The sequence below is a fragment of the Monodon monoceros genome, unplaced genomic scaffold (genome assembly GCF_005190385.1).
Source record: "Monodon monoceros isolate NGI ecotype Baffin Bay Population unplaced genomic scaffold, NGI_Narwhal_1 Super_Scaffold_8, whole genome shotgun sequence".
NCBI classification, from domain to species: Eukaryota; Metazoa; Chordata; class Mammalia; order Artiodactyla; family Monodontidae; genus Monodon; species Monodon monoceros.
The window spans coordinates 54,091,002-54,105,941 of NW_021703785.1; the positions used below are offsets into that span (position 1 = coordinate 54,091,002).

Sequence of the window (14,940 nt, forward strand, 5' to 3'; positions counted from 1 at the left end):
CCCGTGGATCAGGACCCTTGGGGGAACCCAAGGTTGTTCAGAGGGTCCTCAAGTTCGGTGTGAATTTTCTTGATAGATGCTGAAAGTACCACCATCCATTTTATAGGGACTCCAAGATTTTTTTTTTTTTTGTCTAAAAGACAATTCACTGTACACATTTTATTTATAGTTTTGTACACTGTCTTAATATGAATGGGGCCGCTTTTCTACTTGAGCCATTTTTTTTTTTTTTTGCGGTACGCGGGCCTCTCACTGTTGTGGCCTCTCCCGTTGCGGAGCACAGGCTCAGCAGCCATGGCTCACGGGCCCAGCCACTCCGCGGCATGTGGGATCCTCCCGGACTGGGGCACGAACCCACATCCCCTGCATCTGCAGGTGGACTCCCAACCACCGCGCCACCAGGGAAGCCCTTGAGCCATTTTTTAACCAAAGCAAAATAACCTAAGTATAACAAAGTGTTAAAATACAGCATAAAGATACGAAAACAGACATACTAATTCTAATTAGGAATGTAATTATGATGTTACATTTTTTATAATCCACAATTATGTTTAGGAAATCACACAAACATAGATCACTGATTTGAATGAAATGCATAAATTTGTAGCAAAGCTTTGTAGTTACAAAAAAAAAGAAATTACCAAAGAATGCACAAAATTAATGTTTATTCCACCTTTGTGTCGTATTCCTGGATCCTTCACCAATGTTACATGAGGAAAAAAAAAGCAAAACAAATGAAAAACTGAAATCAGAATCACTAATGTTATCAAGTAGGGAAACAAATAAATTAAAATCTAGCAGCCATCGGCAAGAGTACAGCACAGACAATGCTGTAAAAAGAAACAAAGAAAATTGTTAGAAAACTGTATGCATCATACTCTTTCAAACCAGCAACATATGCTCCTGCATACAATGGAGCATAAACAGAATCGTTCTCTCGTAAGGTATAGAAATGCAAATTCTTTAATATTGCAGATGGGTCAAATGTCTTTGTAAATCGGTAATTCCTTTAAGCTATTACAGAGTGGGCCAGGAACACATTTATGGATTCTGGGGACGATGTGTACTGTAATTCTTTGATTGGGATAGCGGACACTCTAGCCAAAATTTAAAAAAAAAAATATGAACACAGAAGTACAAGACAAAGGCGAATGAGACGTCTCTTATATCTTAGCAACATTTAGATGGAAATCAAATTTAAATGCAGTCCACTCTGCATTTGAAGAGGCTTTGGTTCAGCTCCCAAATCTCGATTGCTTGACGCAGTCTCCTATGAGAATACTCAGGAGTTGTCTTCTTAAACAACAAACCTAGTTTTAGTGGTGGAGCCGCTCTTAGTAGCTGTGTCTGCGTGGGACTGGTAAACAATCACTATACTTGGAGGAAGTCCTCACCTTTCCTTGTCTACCCTCCCTATATGTGTAACTGCTTCTCTGTTTTCACATTCATTAGTCCATATTGCTATTTTATCACCTTTAGCTCTAACATTAACCACAGCTCCACATACGTCATCACTGTAGTCATCAAAAGACTCTCCAATAAGACACAGCAGTGTCTCTAGCCAAAAGCGATGGAGGTCACTTCGTCTCTGCTGTTTGTTCAATGTAATTAGCCATCGTCCTCCTCGTTTGTTTTTCTCATCTTCCCACATAGGCACAATACCATCCTTAAAAAGTGAGTAGTCACAGCCAGGCATTAAATTACTAGACAACTGGATATGGTTGTACAGAGCCCAAAAGTCTTCAACAGTATCAAACTTAGAGATCAGCCGAAGGTTTGCTTGCCAACTTTTGCTTTTATTTTTATTTTATTATTTTTTTTGTGGTACACGGGCGTCTCACCGCCGCGGCCCCTCCCGTTGCGGAGCACAGGCTCCGGACGCGCAGGCTCAGCGGCCATGGCTCACGGGCCCAGACGCTCCGCTGCATGTGGGATCCTCCCGGACCGGGGCACGAACCCGCGTCCCCTGCATCGGCAGGCGGACTCTCAACCACTGCGCCACCAGGGAAGCCCTGCTTTTATCATTTTTAAAAAAACCAGAGTGCCCATCTGTTCTGTAAAGGATGTTTAATATAGTGTTCTGTGTTTGCAACCTCCTGATTAGATTCTGTTTTCTCTTCTTCTGTAGGTGGGGGATTAGGAGTAGGGGTGGTTTCCGGTTCCACAGTCGCCATCTTAGATCGATCTGATCGCACAACCCAGGGACTCCAAGATTTTTAAAAATTTAGTTTGTATTACAGACGGATCTTTATTCTTGAAAGGGATCTTCATACTAAATATAAATTACTGGATATTATCTGTGTATTACTAAGGATGATATGCCTACTAGCAGAGGCTGGTGGGGCACGGGAAAATAGTGGAGTTTGGGTGTCTAAAGAATCTATAGGAAAGGGTGTGTCACACAGTCATGAGTCTGGAAAGGACTTGGTGAGGTGAGAGCTGGGGTAGAAAAAGTCATGTTCTTATTTCCCTGCCCTAGAAAGGAAAGCATTCCAATGACTTTCTCCACAGCCTGGGGATTACATTTGGTTTTTTGTTTGTTTGTTCGTTTTGTTTTTTTCAGGAACTGGTATTTATTATCAAAGTCATATTCGATGTCAACAAGATGCCACAACTACAAAAAACAGTGTGCACATTGCAATCTCAATGCACGCGTACATTTGTTTTTACGGCAGGATTCACGTGAAACCTCAAACAGGTCTAAACTGTACTGACATCAAAACAGTGAGTTGACAAAACTCCAGGGTCTCACTTAGAGCTCAAGTTGGAGAGCGGAAATTGGGGTTGTTTAAGCCCAGCCTGGAGCCTGAGCTACAGAAACTGGAAAAGGGAATGAGAGAGAGGGGGCTTTGGTCTCTGGCTCTGGTATAGACCAGTTACCTCCTGAAACCTCAATTTCCTCATTTATAAGATGGAAATAACACTTTTTTTGGCTTGAATGAACCATTGAATATAAAGATTCCTGGAGGAGCGCTTTGCATCAATAAATGCAGGTTTTGTACACATGCATTTGCTTTTTTTTTTTTTTTTTTTGCGGTACGCGGGCCTCTCACTGTTGTGGCCTCTCCCGTTGCGGAGCACAGGCTCAGCAGCCATGGCTCACGGGCCCAGCCGCTCCGCGGCATGTGGAATTTTCCCGGATCGGGGCACGAACCCGTGTCCCCTGCATCGGCAGGCGGACTCCCAACCACTGCGCCACCAGGGAAGCCCGCGTTTGCTTTTTGACCCAACAATCCCACTTCTGGGAATTTACCCTGAAGCTATACCTCCTCCAATGAACGCAATATATGCAAAAGTTTCTTCATTATCTCACTATTTGTCATAGCAAAAGATTGCAAACCAACTCTATGCCACATTTATTCGTTTTCTATCGCTGCATAATATAAAACCACAAGTTTAGCTTCAAGTGACACCCATTTGGTAGTCGATCAGAAGTGTGGCGTGGTGTGGCTGGGTTCTCCACTCAGGGTATCACAAGGCTGAAATCAAGGTGCCGGCTTGGTTTAGTTCTCATCTAGAGAACTCAGCAGGATGAACCTGCTTCAGAGTCATCCTTATTGCTGGTAGAATGTAGTTTCTCGTGGTGGCAGGACTGAGGATGCTGCTCCTCGTGGGGTGTCAGCTCGGGACGCTCTCAGCTCCTAGAGGCACCCTCATTCCTTGCCGTGTGAAGCCTCATTGTCAAGCCGGTGTGTCAAATCCTTCTTGTGATTTGAAGCTCTGACTTTCCTTCTTTGACCAGCTAGAGAAAATTCTCTGCTTTTAAAGGGCTCATATGACTAGGTCAGGCCCACTAAATAATCTCCCTATCATAGGGGCAACTGACTTGGGACTTTATTTTTATTTTTTAAAATTTATTTATTTGGTTGCACCGGGTCTTAGTTGTGGCAGGCAGGCTCCTTAGTTGTGGCATGCATGCGGGATCTAGTTCCCTGAGTAGGGATCGAACCCGGGTCCCTTGCATTGGGAGCATGGAGTCTTAACCACTGTGCCACCGGGGAAGTCGCTGGGACTTTAATATACATGCAAAATCCTTTCACAGACTTACCTAGATTAGTGTTTGATTGAATAACTAGGAGAAGGCACATCAGAGGCCAAGAATTTTAGGGGCCGTCTTAGAATTCTGCCTATCACACTACAAGAAGCTAACTGTTAAATAACCTGGGTCCATCCACATGAGGGAGAACTATGCTGTAGTAATGAAGGATGAGAAAGGCCTCTGGGAACTGTCTTTTTTTTTTTTTTTTTAATTGGAGCACAGTTTATTTACAATGTCATGTTAGTTTCAGGTGTACAGCACAGTGATTCAGTTATACATATACATACTTTTTCAGATTCTTTTCCCTTATAGTTTATTACAAAATAATGAATGTAGTACTGGGCACTGCTTTTGTTTCCGAGTCAAACTTGGGTCACCTGCTTGCAGTAAAGCCAATCTACTGACACAGGGTTGTGGTGAAGGAAATTGCAACATTTATTGCAGGTGCCAAGCAAGGAGTCCAGGGCAGCTAGTGCTCAAAACACCCGAGCGCCCCGGTGGGTTTCAGGAAAACATTTTTGTTTATTTATTTATTATTTATTTATTTTTTGGCCGAACCACACTGCTTGTGAGATCTTAGTTCCCCAACCAGGGACTGAACCTGGGCCCTCGGCAGTGAGAGCACGGAGTCCTAACCACTGGACCGCTAGGGAATTCCCGGGAAAGCATTTTTAAAGGCAAGGTGGGCGGGGGTGGTGTCACAGGGTGTGTGATCAGTTCGTGCACAATTCTTTTTTTTTTTTTTTAACTTATTTATTTTTGGCTGCATTGGGTCTTCGTTGCTGTGCGCAGGCTTTCTCTAATTGTGGAGAGCGGGGGCTACTCTTCGAAGCCTTCGTGGTGCACGGGCTTCTCATTCTGGTGGCTTCTCTTGTTGCGGAGCACAGGCTCTAGAGCGCAGGCTCTAGAGCGCAGGCTCAGTAGTTGTGGCGCACGGGCTTAGTTGCTCCGCGGCATGTAGGATCTTCCTGGACCAGGGCTCAAACCCGTGTTCCCTGCATTGGCAGGCAGATTCTTAACCACTGTGCCACCAGGGAAGCTCTTGTGCACAATTCTGATTGGTTGATGGTGAGGGCGGTGTCACAGGGGTCAACAGGATCCATCCTTAGGCGCCAGTATGTCTGGGGGCTGTGTGCTCATGGTCATCATGTAGTTAAAGTCTTCTATTTGGTAGGGGTTTTAGCATCTGTAAAACAACTCAGGAAATGTGCATCAGATAACTGTTATCTAGGTGCTTCAGGGAGGAGCTAAAGCAGAAGATGGGGGAGGGGTCTGTCCTGGGAAGGCCCCATAGGGTCCTGCTCAGTTATACTCCAGAGTGATTTCCAGGATACATTATCTATTGTTAAACAGCGAAAATAGCAAGGAAGAATAAAATGTACTACCTTTCATGGAAGAAAAAAGGGGAAGTAAAATAAAATATATAAATCGTGGCAGGCAGGCTCTGAGATGGCCCCCCTGATCATTGCCTATTGTGTAATCCTTTCCCCTTGAGTGTGGGCTGGACTTACTGACTCTAGAAAAGCAAGTAAAATATAGCAGAAGTAGTGGGATGTCACTGTTAAATAATGTTACAAAAAGACCGCGCCTTCCATGCTGGAATCTCTCTCTCTTTTTTCCTTTTTCTCTGTAGTGCAAGCAAGCTGCCATGTTGTGAGTAGTTTTACTGAGAAACCACGATGCAAGAAACTGATATTTTCGGTGGTTGTGGGTTGAATTGTGTCTCCCAGAAAGACATACTGAAGTCCTAATCCACCTGGTATCTGTGAAGTGACCTTATTTGGAAACAGGGTCTTTGCTACTGCAATCAAGTTAAGCCAAGGTCATACTGGATTAGGGTGGACCCAAGTACAATGACTGGTGTCCTTAGCAGCAGGAAATTTGGACACAGACACACAGAGACACACACACAATGTGATGTAAAGGCAGAGGCAGAGACAAAAGTTATGCAGTTACAAGCCAAGAACACCAAGGATAGCTGGTAACTGCTGGAAGCCTGGAGAGAGGCAAGAAAGGATTCTTCCCTGCTGACATCTTGATTTTGAACTTCTAGCCTTCAGAACTGTGAGAGAATAAACCCCCCATTTTTTTTAACATCTTTATTGGAGTATAATTGCTTTACGGTGTTGTGTTAGTTTCTGCTGTATAACAAAGAACCCCCCATTTTTTTTAAACCATCCTGTTTGTGGTAATTTATTAAGGCAGCCCCAAGAAACTAATTCACTGGCTGACAGCCAGCAGTGACCTGAGATCTGCCAACAGTCAAGGTAGCTTGAAAGAGGATCTTCTGAGGCCAACTAACAGCCAGGTTGAGTGAGTTTGGAGGCAGATCCTCCCCCAATCCAGACTTGAGAGGATTGTAGCCCCAAGTGCCATCTTCATTGCATTCTTGGAAGAGACCTGGAGCCAGAGGTAGCTACCTAAGCCCTCTTGAATTTCGTTATTTTCTTTTTCTTAAAAATTTTATTTATTTATTTATTTTTGGCTGTGTTGGGTCTTCGTTGATGAACGGGGTCTTTCTCTAGTTGCGGTGAGCAGGGGCTACTCTTCGTTGCGTTGCGCAGGCTTCTCGCTGTGGTGGCTTATCTTATTGCAGAGCACAGGCTCTAGGTGCATGGGCTTCAGTAGTTGTGGCACGTGGGCTCAGTAGTTGTGGCTCCCGGGCTCTAGAGTGCAGGCTCAGTAGCTGTGGCGCATGGGCTTAGTTGCTCTGCGGCATGTGGGATCTTCCCGGACCAGGGCTCGAACCCGTGTACCCTGCATTGACAGGTGGATTCTTAACCACTGTGCCACCAAGGAAGTCTCTTCTTGGATTTCTGATGCACAGAAACTGTGAGGTAATAAATGTTTGTTGTTTTAAGCTGCAAAGCATAATTATACAGCAATAGATACCAAACAAATAAATAAATATTCTTAATTTTGGGGGGGGAATGGGAGAATAAACTAGAAACTAATGACAATGGTTAGTGATAGGAGGTGAGTGGGAACAGGGTGCAGGAAACAGGAAGGGAGAGCTTCCTCTGAATAAAACATTTGTAAGATTTGATTTTGAACCAGGTGAATGCTTTATACATTCAAAAAATAAAACTAGGGGCTTCCCTGGTGGGGCAGTGGTTGAGTCCACCTGCCGATGCAGGGGACACGGGTTCGTGCCCCAGTCTGGGAAGATCCCACATGCCACGGAGCGGCTGGGCCCGTGAGCCATGGCCGCTGAGCCTGCGTGTCCGGAGCCTGTGCTCCACAACGGGAGAGGCCACAACAGGGAGAGGCCCGCGTACCGCAAAAAAAAAAAAAAAAAAACTAGATAAGAAAGATGAAAAAAGCAAACTAAAATTATGCAAATAAAAATAACAAACCTAACAATATATCACATATATTGCACATCGTTGAGAAGGGCCGTATTTATAAAGATAAAGAGAACTGCAAAGAAATCCTGAACTTAAAAGTTTTGCTGCTGGTATTAGTACTGAAGTCTCAGCTCTTTTGTGTATATCGTAGGATAGAATAAATGAGTAAATATATTGATGCTGATGGGAACCAGCATTTTCCTGCATTTTTACCCCTGCCATGTTTACTGTTTTTGACATCATATTTCATATCTTTTTGTTAGTAACCAGGGTTACTTTGTGGTAGAAAAAAGATATAAATATGGAAAGAGGAAGACTAGAATGAACCTCGCGGTGTTGAAGTTTTAATTGGGGTTATCAGTATGAACTCATGATTTTAAAATATATTTGGGTAAAGACTATACTGTTTACTGTTTTCTTTTTCTTTTTTCTTTCTTTTTTTTTTTTGCGGTACGCGGGCCTCTCACTGTTGTGGCCTCTCCCGTTGCGCAGCACAGGCTCCGGACGCGCAGGCTCAGCGGCCATGGCTCACGGGCCCAGCCGCTCCGCGGCATGTGGGATCTTCCCGGACCGGGGCACGAACCCACATCCCCTGCATTGGCAGGCGGACTCTCAACCACTGCGCCACCAGGGAAGCCCTGTTTACTGTTTTATATCTATATGAATACATATACACTTGGTCCACTGAAAGGGCCTAGAAGAAATGACATCCCAGTAGCAAACACTCAGATTTAGTTTTCCAAGTACCATTTCCTACTAAAAGGAACTAAGGTTTCTCTGCATAAGGCAGAGAAGATGCAAGGAGAGCTTGGGAGGTCCTGGGTCAGAAAGCAAGGTAATGTTCAAAGACTGATAGGATATATGTAAGGAAAAAGGAGGCGGGTAGGGGGCTTCCACAGCTCACAAAAGGGCAATTTGAGCACCACAAATAATAATGGTATTTGATTACAGTAATTTAATTAAATTGAATTTTAAAAGAATGCCAGAGTTCACAGTTATTCAGAAGAAGGTGGGGGAGGGGAATTGTGAAGGGGAGGAGAAACAAAAAAGAAAAGGAGAAAGTGGGGGGCGGGAGTCCTCTTCTTTAGAAAGGAATGCCAGCTAATAAATGGAGAAGGAATGATAGAATTAGAAAATCTCCATTTTATAACGTTTGCACTAAGTGTTTGCTACCCCTATTGGGTGAAAATACTCATCTGGTTTCAGCCTAGCATTGCAGATACCTGTTGCAGAGGGAGAGACGATCTTTGTGGAGAGAACTACCAGACCACCCTTGATCAAGTGATCAAGCTTGACATCACGGATAATAGGCCAAAAGGATACCGTGCCTGCTGATGGAAGTACAGAGCATCACCTCCGACTTTTCTTACTAAAGAGTTTGACTTGAATCTAACCATGAAGAAACAGTTCAATAAACCCACACTGATATAGTCTACAATTGGCCTGGACTTTTCAAATATGTCAAAGTAATGAAAGTGTAACAGAGCAGGACCCCATGGGGCCTTCCAGGGACAGGCCTTCCCCCATCTCCTCTGTCCTGGCTCCTCTCTGAAGAACCTAGATAATAGTATTTGATGCACACTTCCTGAGTTGTTTGCAGAAGTGAACACCCCCTCCCGCCCCCGCCCCCCAACAAATGGAAGATGTTAATTACTTGACAACCCCTGTGAGCAACTAGCCCCAGGCCTCCTGGAGCCTGAGGACAGATACTGTTGACCCCTGTGACACCACCCTGCTACCTCACCGTCAGCCAGTCAGAGACTGTGCACAAGTTAATCACATTCCCAGCGACGCCCCCTCCCTCACCTGGCTTTTAAAAGTGCTTTGCTGAAACCCTTTTGGGGAGTTCGTTGCTTTTAGGGCGTGAGCCGCCTGTCTCCTTGCAATAAGCTTTTCTCTGCTCCAAACTCTGATGTTTCAGTTTGTTTGGCCTCGCTGTGCCTCCGCCCACGAACTTGCGTTAACAAACGATTCTTTTTAAAGTGAGAGTACTAGTACTAGGGTAGTAGACTAAAGGAGTTTGTACAGAGAGGCATGAAATCAAGTGCAACGAATCCTGGGTAGATCTCGAACTGCAAAAAAAAAGTGTGTGTGAGACCTTTAGGGACAACAAAGGAAATTTAAATATGGACAGTATATTGGATTTGACTGAAATGGTATTTAATTTCTTGCATGTTCTAATGCCGAGGTATTTTGGGGGTGAAGCAGTGTTGTTTGCAACTTTCCAATGGTTCGGGGTAAAAAAAAAACTATACACTGAGAGAGAACGCAAATACTGTGAAATGTTAGCATTTAATTTAGTGCAGGGTATACTGTTCAAGTCTTCAGTCGGTTTATAAATTTTCACACTAAAAAGCTGGTTTTTTTAAAAAAAGGAGTGCAAGTTTACTTCCTTCTGACTTCAAAGGTTCACGTGAACAAAAAGAATCAGCACCCTGAGAAGGCTCTTCCGTGGCTCTTAAGTTTCCCTTTCACCACAGAGTTGACCTCGAGGCCGTCGGAGGCGTCACCGAGTCCGGGCAGCTCCTACCCCCGCCAGCGGCGAGCCGGAGTCCCGCAGGCCACTCCCTCTGCGGCCCCTCTCCGCCGGCTGCCGGGCGCGCGACCTGGGCGTGGCCTGTGCCGGGAGCGGCCAATGGGAGCCAAGGCTGCGGGCGGGGCCGCGCAGGGCGGGGCGGGGCTGCGCGCGGGCTCTTGGGCCGCCCCCGCCGCTCCCTAGCCTTTCCTCCAGTTCCCGTGCGGCCGCTGGAGCCGGCTGCTGCTGCGCCTGGGGAGTAGGAGGTGCAGGGCAGCCGCCACCCGGTAAGTGTCTGACTTCCCGGCTGGGGCCGCGCTGGCCGCTCCGCGCCTGCTCCGGATCGCCCCTACTCCGGCCCGCCCTCCCTTGCCCCCCGGTGTCCAGAACCACTGGCGCGGAACTCCCGGCCCCAACGCGGCGGCGCTGCCCCCCTGGTCGGCCGCGGTCCCGGAGAGCCCCGGCGCCGGCGGCCCTACCCAGGGGCCACCTCTGCTCTCCGGTTCGTTTGCGGGGCCTGGCTCGGTGGGGCGCGAGGTTCCGGCGTGGGCCCTGCTCCTCGGGCTGCAGCTGCCTGCGGCCGGGCCGGTTCTGCAGGAGAGCCGGCTCCCGGCCCTCATCACTCGGTGGCGTAGGGGGTGATTTCTCTTCCAGCGTCACCGAGATCAGGCGTGAGGCCCGTCTGGCATCTCGGCGTGTGTGCCCTTGCCGCCGAGGTGCGTTTCTCCTGCCTCTGCATCCCTCACACCTGCGGTTCATTCAAGAGCGTGCAGCCCGGGCATCCGTGAGCTGTCTACTATGGGAAAAGGCTTTCTGTACTTTGAATTGCTCCTGGAACACACCAGGCTGGCTCACGTTAGCAAGGACCGGTTGAATTCATTTGCTCGGAAAGTTAATGCAGCTCTGGATTTTAGCGTAATTCTAGGTGTGAGTAATTTCGTGTAAAACAGTTGAAATGGCATTGTTCCTGCGCAGGAATAGCAAAACGTGTCGAACTGCCCTGCAAGAGTCGAGATTCGGCCTCCTCTTCTGGCGAGGAAAGTTGAAAGGCATGAATTCTGTTCTTGACTTTGCTGCTGCCAAGCTCTGTGACCATGGACTCAGTTAATTCACATGAAATAAGATAAATTTCTAAGATTCCCTTCAAATCGCACGTGTCATTAGTCGGATGAGCTTATTTTTCGCCCCGTACCTTTAAAAAGAATGAGAAATAGGAAAAAGCCATGAAAGGCAGCCCTGCGAGGAACAAAGATTTATGAGCGCGCAGAAGTTTAGAGACTGGATTGGGGTTTAAGACTGGGGACTGAAAAGGGAGCACAGTAAAAGTGAAAGAACTTAGCCAGAATTGATTATATAAGAGAAACTTGGAAAGCTTTCGGAAGTTCCATCAGCAATTACTGTTTTTAATTCCCTCTCTTTGTAGCTGTATAGATGAGGTAAGGAGAAAATAAATGCTGTTATAGAAAATGTAGTAGAGAGGAATGTAACTTTAGCATATATCTTAGGTGTAGGGAGAATCCTTTGTAGTTCTTAATTTGTATAGACACTTCTGCTCAGAAAACACTTTTTTTGGTTGTTAAATAGATAAAAATTTTTGTACATCCCGCTCAGGAAAACCCTACCTGTATTTTGAATATGTCGATTAACAACCCTCCCACCCACCGCTTTTTATTGTATTCTTATTATTTGCGCCAGTATTTTTAACAGCCTTTGGTAAATAGCGTTTGGCTTTGTAGTACATAGAGGAAGGATCAGCTTTCCCTCAGGAAGAGCTCAGTTTGAGTACTTCATAGCTGTGTGACTAGGCATAGTCACTTTCCCTCTCTCAGTCTTTCCTCAATTGTGAAATGAGATAATGATACCTATTTCATAGGGTTGTGAAGGTTAAATAAAATCCTTCATGTGGAAGACATATAGCAGTGCCTGACATGTCAGGTATGAATAATGACAGTATTGTGTTCATAGTCCAGCACAGAGAAGTGGTCTCCGGGTTTTAGTTTGGCTAGAAGGTAGGGCCCCAAGAGGAGAACAAAGTAGCAAGCGATCAATAGCCACTTCCGTGCCGGACGCTGGAACTTTTGCAGGTTGTAAGCCCTTCCTTCCCTGAGTCTCAGGCTGAGCTGCTGCTCAGACACTAGTGATCGCTAAGGGACACATCAATCTCCCTGACTGTGTTGGCCTGTTAGTCTTGACACTTGAGTAGCGTTGGGATTTTTCCCAAAAATTGAGCTAGCAAGTTAAGGAATGTGTGTGAGGAGAACCCCTCAAAGAGCTCAAAAACAAAGAAGTGGTTTAGTTTACTGAACAGAGAATTCAGCCCAAGATAACTGAAGCCCTTCACCGCTTGCCCTGGCCAGTACAGCTTACTTATTCTTTATTTGACTCTGCAAACAGTAACCTGGGAAGGCACGGTAGTCTTAACTGCTCAGGAAGCTAGTCCTAGCTTTGGGAAAGGAAAAGAGAAGAGCCCCAAAGTTAATTTACCCTCGTCTTAGTTAACTTTTAAACATTGTAGTGAATAGACTGTACTTTCTTACAGTTTAACCAGGGATACTGGAGGGGGGGACCCTTGTTTGTGGAAGATAAGTTATTGTGGGGTAATATCTGAATAGGAACTAATGGATGTGTGCTTCATCCCATGTGATTCAAAACCCTGGGAGGCAATTCCACAACAAGGTCGAGCTCTACTTGAGTAGTTGCATGTGAGTATAACCCAGAACCTCTGGGTTTTAATATTATAACTAACTAAAAATTTAATATCAAAACCAACAGAAGAAAAAGTAGCCAGATCTCATTAAACTTAAACTGGCAAAAGTATTGGCAGGAAATCAGAAAGTTAATGGGTGAGATGGCATGAAGTCACATGACAATGTAGTTTGTTTTTTTTTTTAATAAATTTATTTTTCGCTGCGTTGGGTCTTCGTTGCGGTACATGGGCTTCTCATTGCGGTGGCTTGTCTTGTTGCGGAGCGCAGGCTCTAGGCTCACGGGCTCAGTAGTTGTGGCTTGCGGGCTCTAGAGCACAGGCTCAGTAGTTGTGGTGTATGGGCTTAGTCGCTCCGCGGCATGTGGGATCTTCCCGGACCAGGGCTCGAACCTGTGTCCCCTGCACTGGCAGGCGGATTCTTAACCACTGCCCCACCAGGGAAGCCCCCCGACGACATAGTTTCTAAAAAATGTTTTGTTTCTAATTAGAGATCAGAAGTTGTAATCCCATTCCGAATAACGTTTTTGCTGACATTTTAGAGGATATCTTGTGTGTGTGTGTCTATTTTGTACATATACATTTATGTATACACTGTAGGAAAAAAAATCTCTACTAAATAAGATGAATGCCAAGAAGAACCGGCTATAATGTCAACACTACCTAATCAACTACCTAATTTTAAGTGATACGTATTCCAAGGCCATCATTTATTTGATTCACTGATGCTTGGGATTTCCCTCATTCAGTGGCCGGGGCCCTGTGTGTCTACTTTTAAGAAGCTCCTCAGCCAGGTTAGGAACTACTAATAAGGAGTCCTGTGTTCCACAGAGATGCTTGATGCATGTATAGTATCACAGCCAAGAAAATAAGAATCATAGAGGCTAGGGGGAGGGGGAATGGAGAGGAACTGCTTAATGGTTTCCTTTTGGGGTGATGGAGTATTTTGGGGCTAGCTAGAGATGGCAGTTGTACAAAATTAGAATGTACTAAGTGCCACTGAATTATTTGCTAAAATGGTTTATTTTTGTTTGTTTGTTTTTGCCTGTACCGCGCGGCTTGTGGGATCTTAGTTCCTCGACCAGGGGACCAGGGATTGAACCCTGGCCCGGTGAGTGAAAGTGCCCAGTCCTAACCACTGGACCGCCAGGGACTTCCCTGGTTTATTTTGCAGTACGTGAATTTCACCTCAGTAAAAAAACTTTGGGAAAAAATACGAATACTATCTTTGTATACTGTGTATTGGAAAAATTAATTATAACTGTTTAGATTGACTACCTTCTGAATATATATTTTTCTCTTAAGACTTTTCTCTTAAAGCACATTTTCATTGTTTCTAAGGTACATCTTATCAGTCATACCTTTTCCAAGGTGCTTGGTAATATTTTCTCCTTAATTAAAATGCCATCACTCCTTTTTGATCATGTACAGCCTCAGGTGGTAGCAGAAAGAACACTAAACTTGGGATCAAAGCATTTGGGGGTTGGAGGTCCACTTCTGCCCCATCAGCCATGTGGCCTTGGACAAGTTGCCTTCCTGAAACTGGGTTTCCTTGTCTCTTTTTCTGTCCTATCCCAAACTTGAGGGGGGATCCACTGAAATCATTTATGTTGAACACTTTTGTAACGGCAAGTTACAGTGCTTCCAGACGCTAACGTTATGTAGTTATTTTGCTTTTTTTTTTGCGGTACGCGGGCCTCTCACTGTTGCGGCCTCTCCCGTTGCGGAGCACTGGCTCCGGACGCGCAGGCTCAGCGGCCATGGCTCACGGGCCCAGCCGCTCCGCGGCATGTGGGATCTTCCCAGAACGGGGCACGAACCCGTGTCCCCTGCATCGGCAGGCGGACTCTCAACCACTGCGCCACCAGGGAAGCCCTGTTTTGCTTTTTAACTTGGACTCGGCAAAACCCAAGAATGGGTTGAGGACAGTAATGAATTATTGGATTTATTATTAATGTGTTTTATAGTCTGTAACTTATAGTGTTAATCGTTCCCTTAGTTATGAATTTAGTAAGGCTAAGAATTAAGTACAGATATTAAACTTTTTCAAGGCTAATAGTGAGATGAGTTTTGGGGAGCAGGACTTGTTCTTTGGTACTGAAATACATAAAACATGATGATTTTTTAAGTTCCATGCTCAGGGAGCCTTCTACCTTAGTCATTTTAACCACTCTGAATTTGGTTAATGTCTGTAGATGAGGAACAGGTATCTGTATGTCTGTTAGGGTCCTTTTTGAGTTCCTTTGTTTTCTCTTGGTGTAAGGAAGCCCCTTGGCCATCTTGTGAAGTGACGTTCTTGGCAGTGGTGACTTGTGGTAGGTCTCCTGGGAAATAC

At 45.4% G+C, this 14,940-nt stretch overlaps 2 protein-coding genes across 4 annotated transcripts in view; one reads left to right on the forward strand and one right to left on the reverse strand.

Moving 5' to 3' along the window:
• Positions 1 to 14,940, forward strand: part of SLC25A30 (solute carrier family 25 member 30) — a 91,823-nt gene that overhangs the window by 54,424 nt on the left and 22,459 nt on the right. The window contains exon 1 of one of the 3 annotated variants that reach the window (XM_029210069.1): positions 10,130 to 10,188. The exons of 1 other annotated variant lie outside the window; for it this stretch is intronic. Coding sequence is in view for 1 of the 2 variants with exons in the window: in XM_029210068.1 (XP_029065901.1) it covers positions 12,524 to 12,603 (80 nt within the window). In the remaining variant the exon portion in view is untranslated. Of the gene's footprint in view, positions 1 to 10,129; positions 10,189 to 12,061; positions 12,604 to 14,940 lie in introns of those variants that run through there. One more of the 3 variants, XM_029210068.1, reaches the window with a different exon arrangement.
• LOC114888141 (eukaryotic translation initiation factor 4E-like) lies at positions 1,391 to 2,179 on the reverse strand. The gene is made up of 2 exons (XM_029210071.1): positions 2,031 to 2,179; positions 1,391 to 1,807 (listed from the first exon to the last, which is right to left on the reverse strand). Exons 1-2 carry the CDS (start codon positions 2,172 to 2,174, stop codon positions 1,391 to 1,393), a joined length of 561 nt encoding a protein of 186 aa, XP_029065904.1. The 5' UTR covers positions 2,175 to 2,179.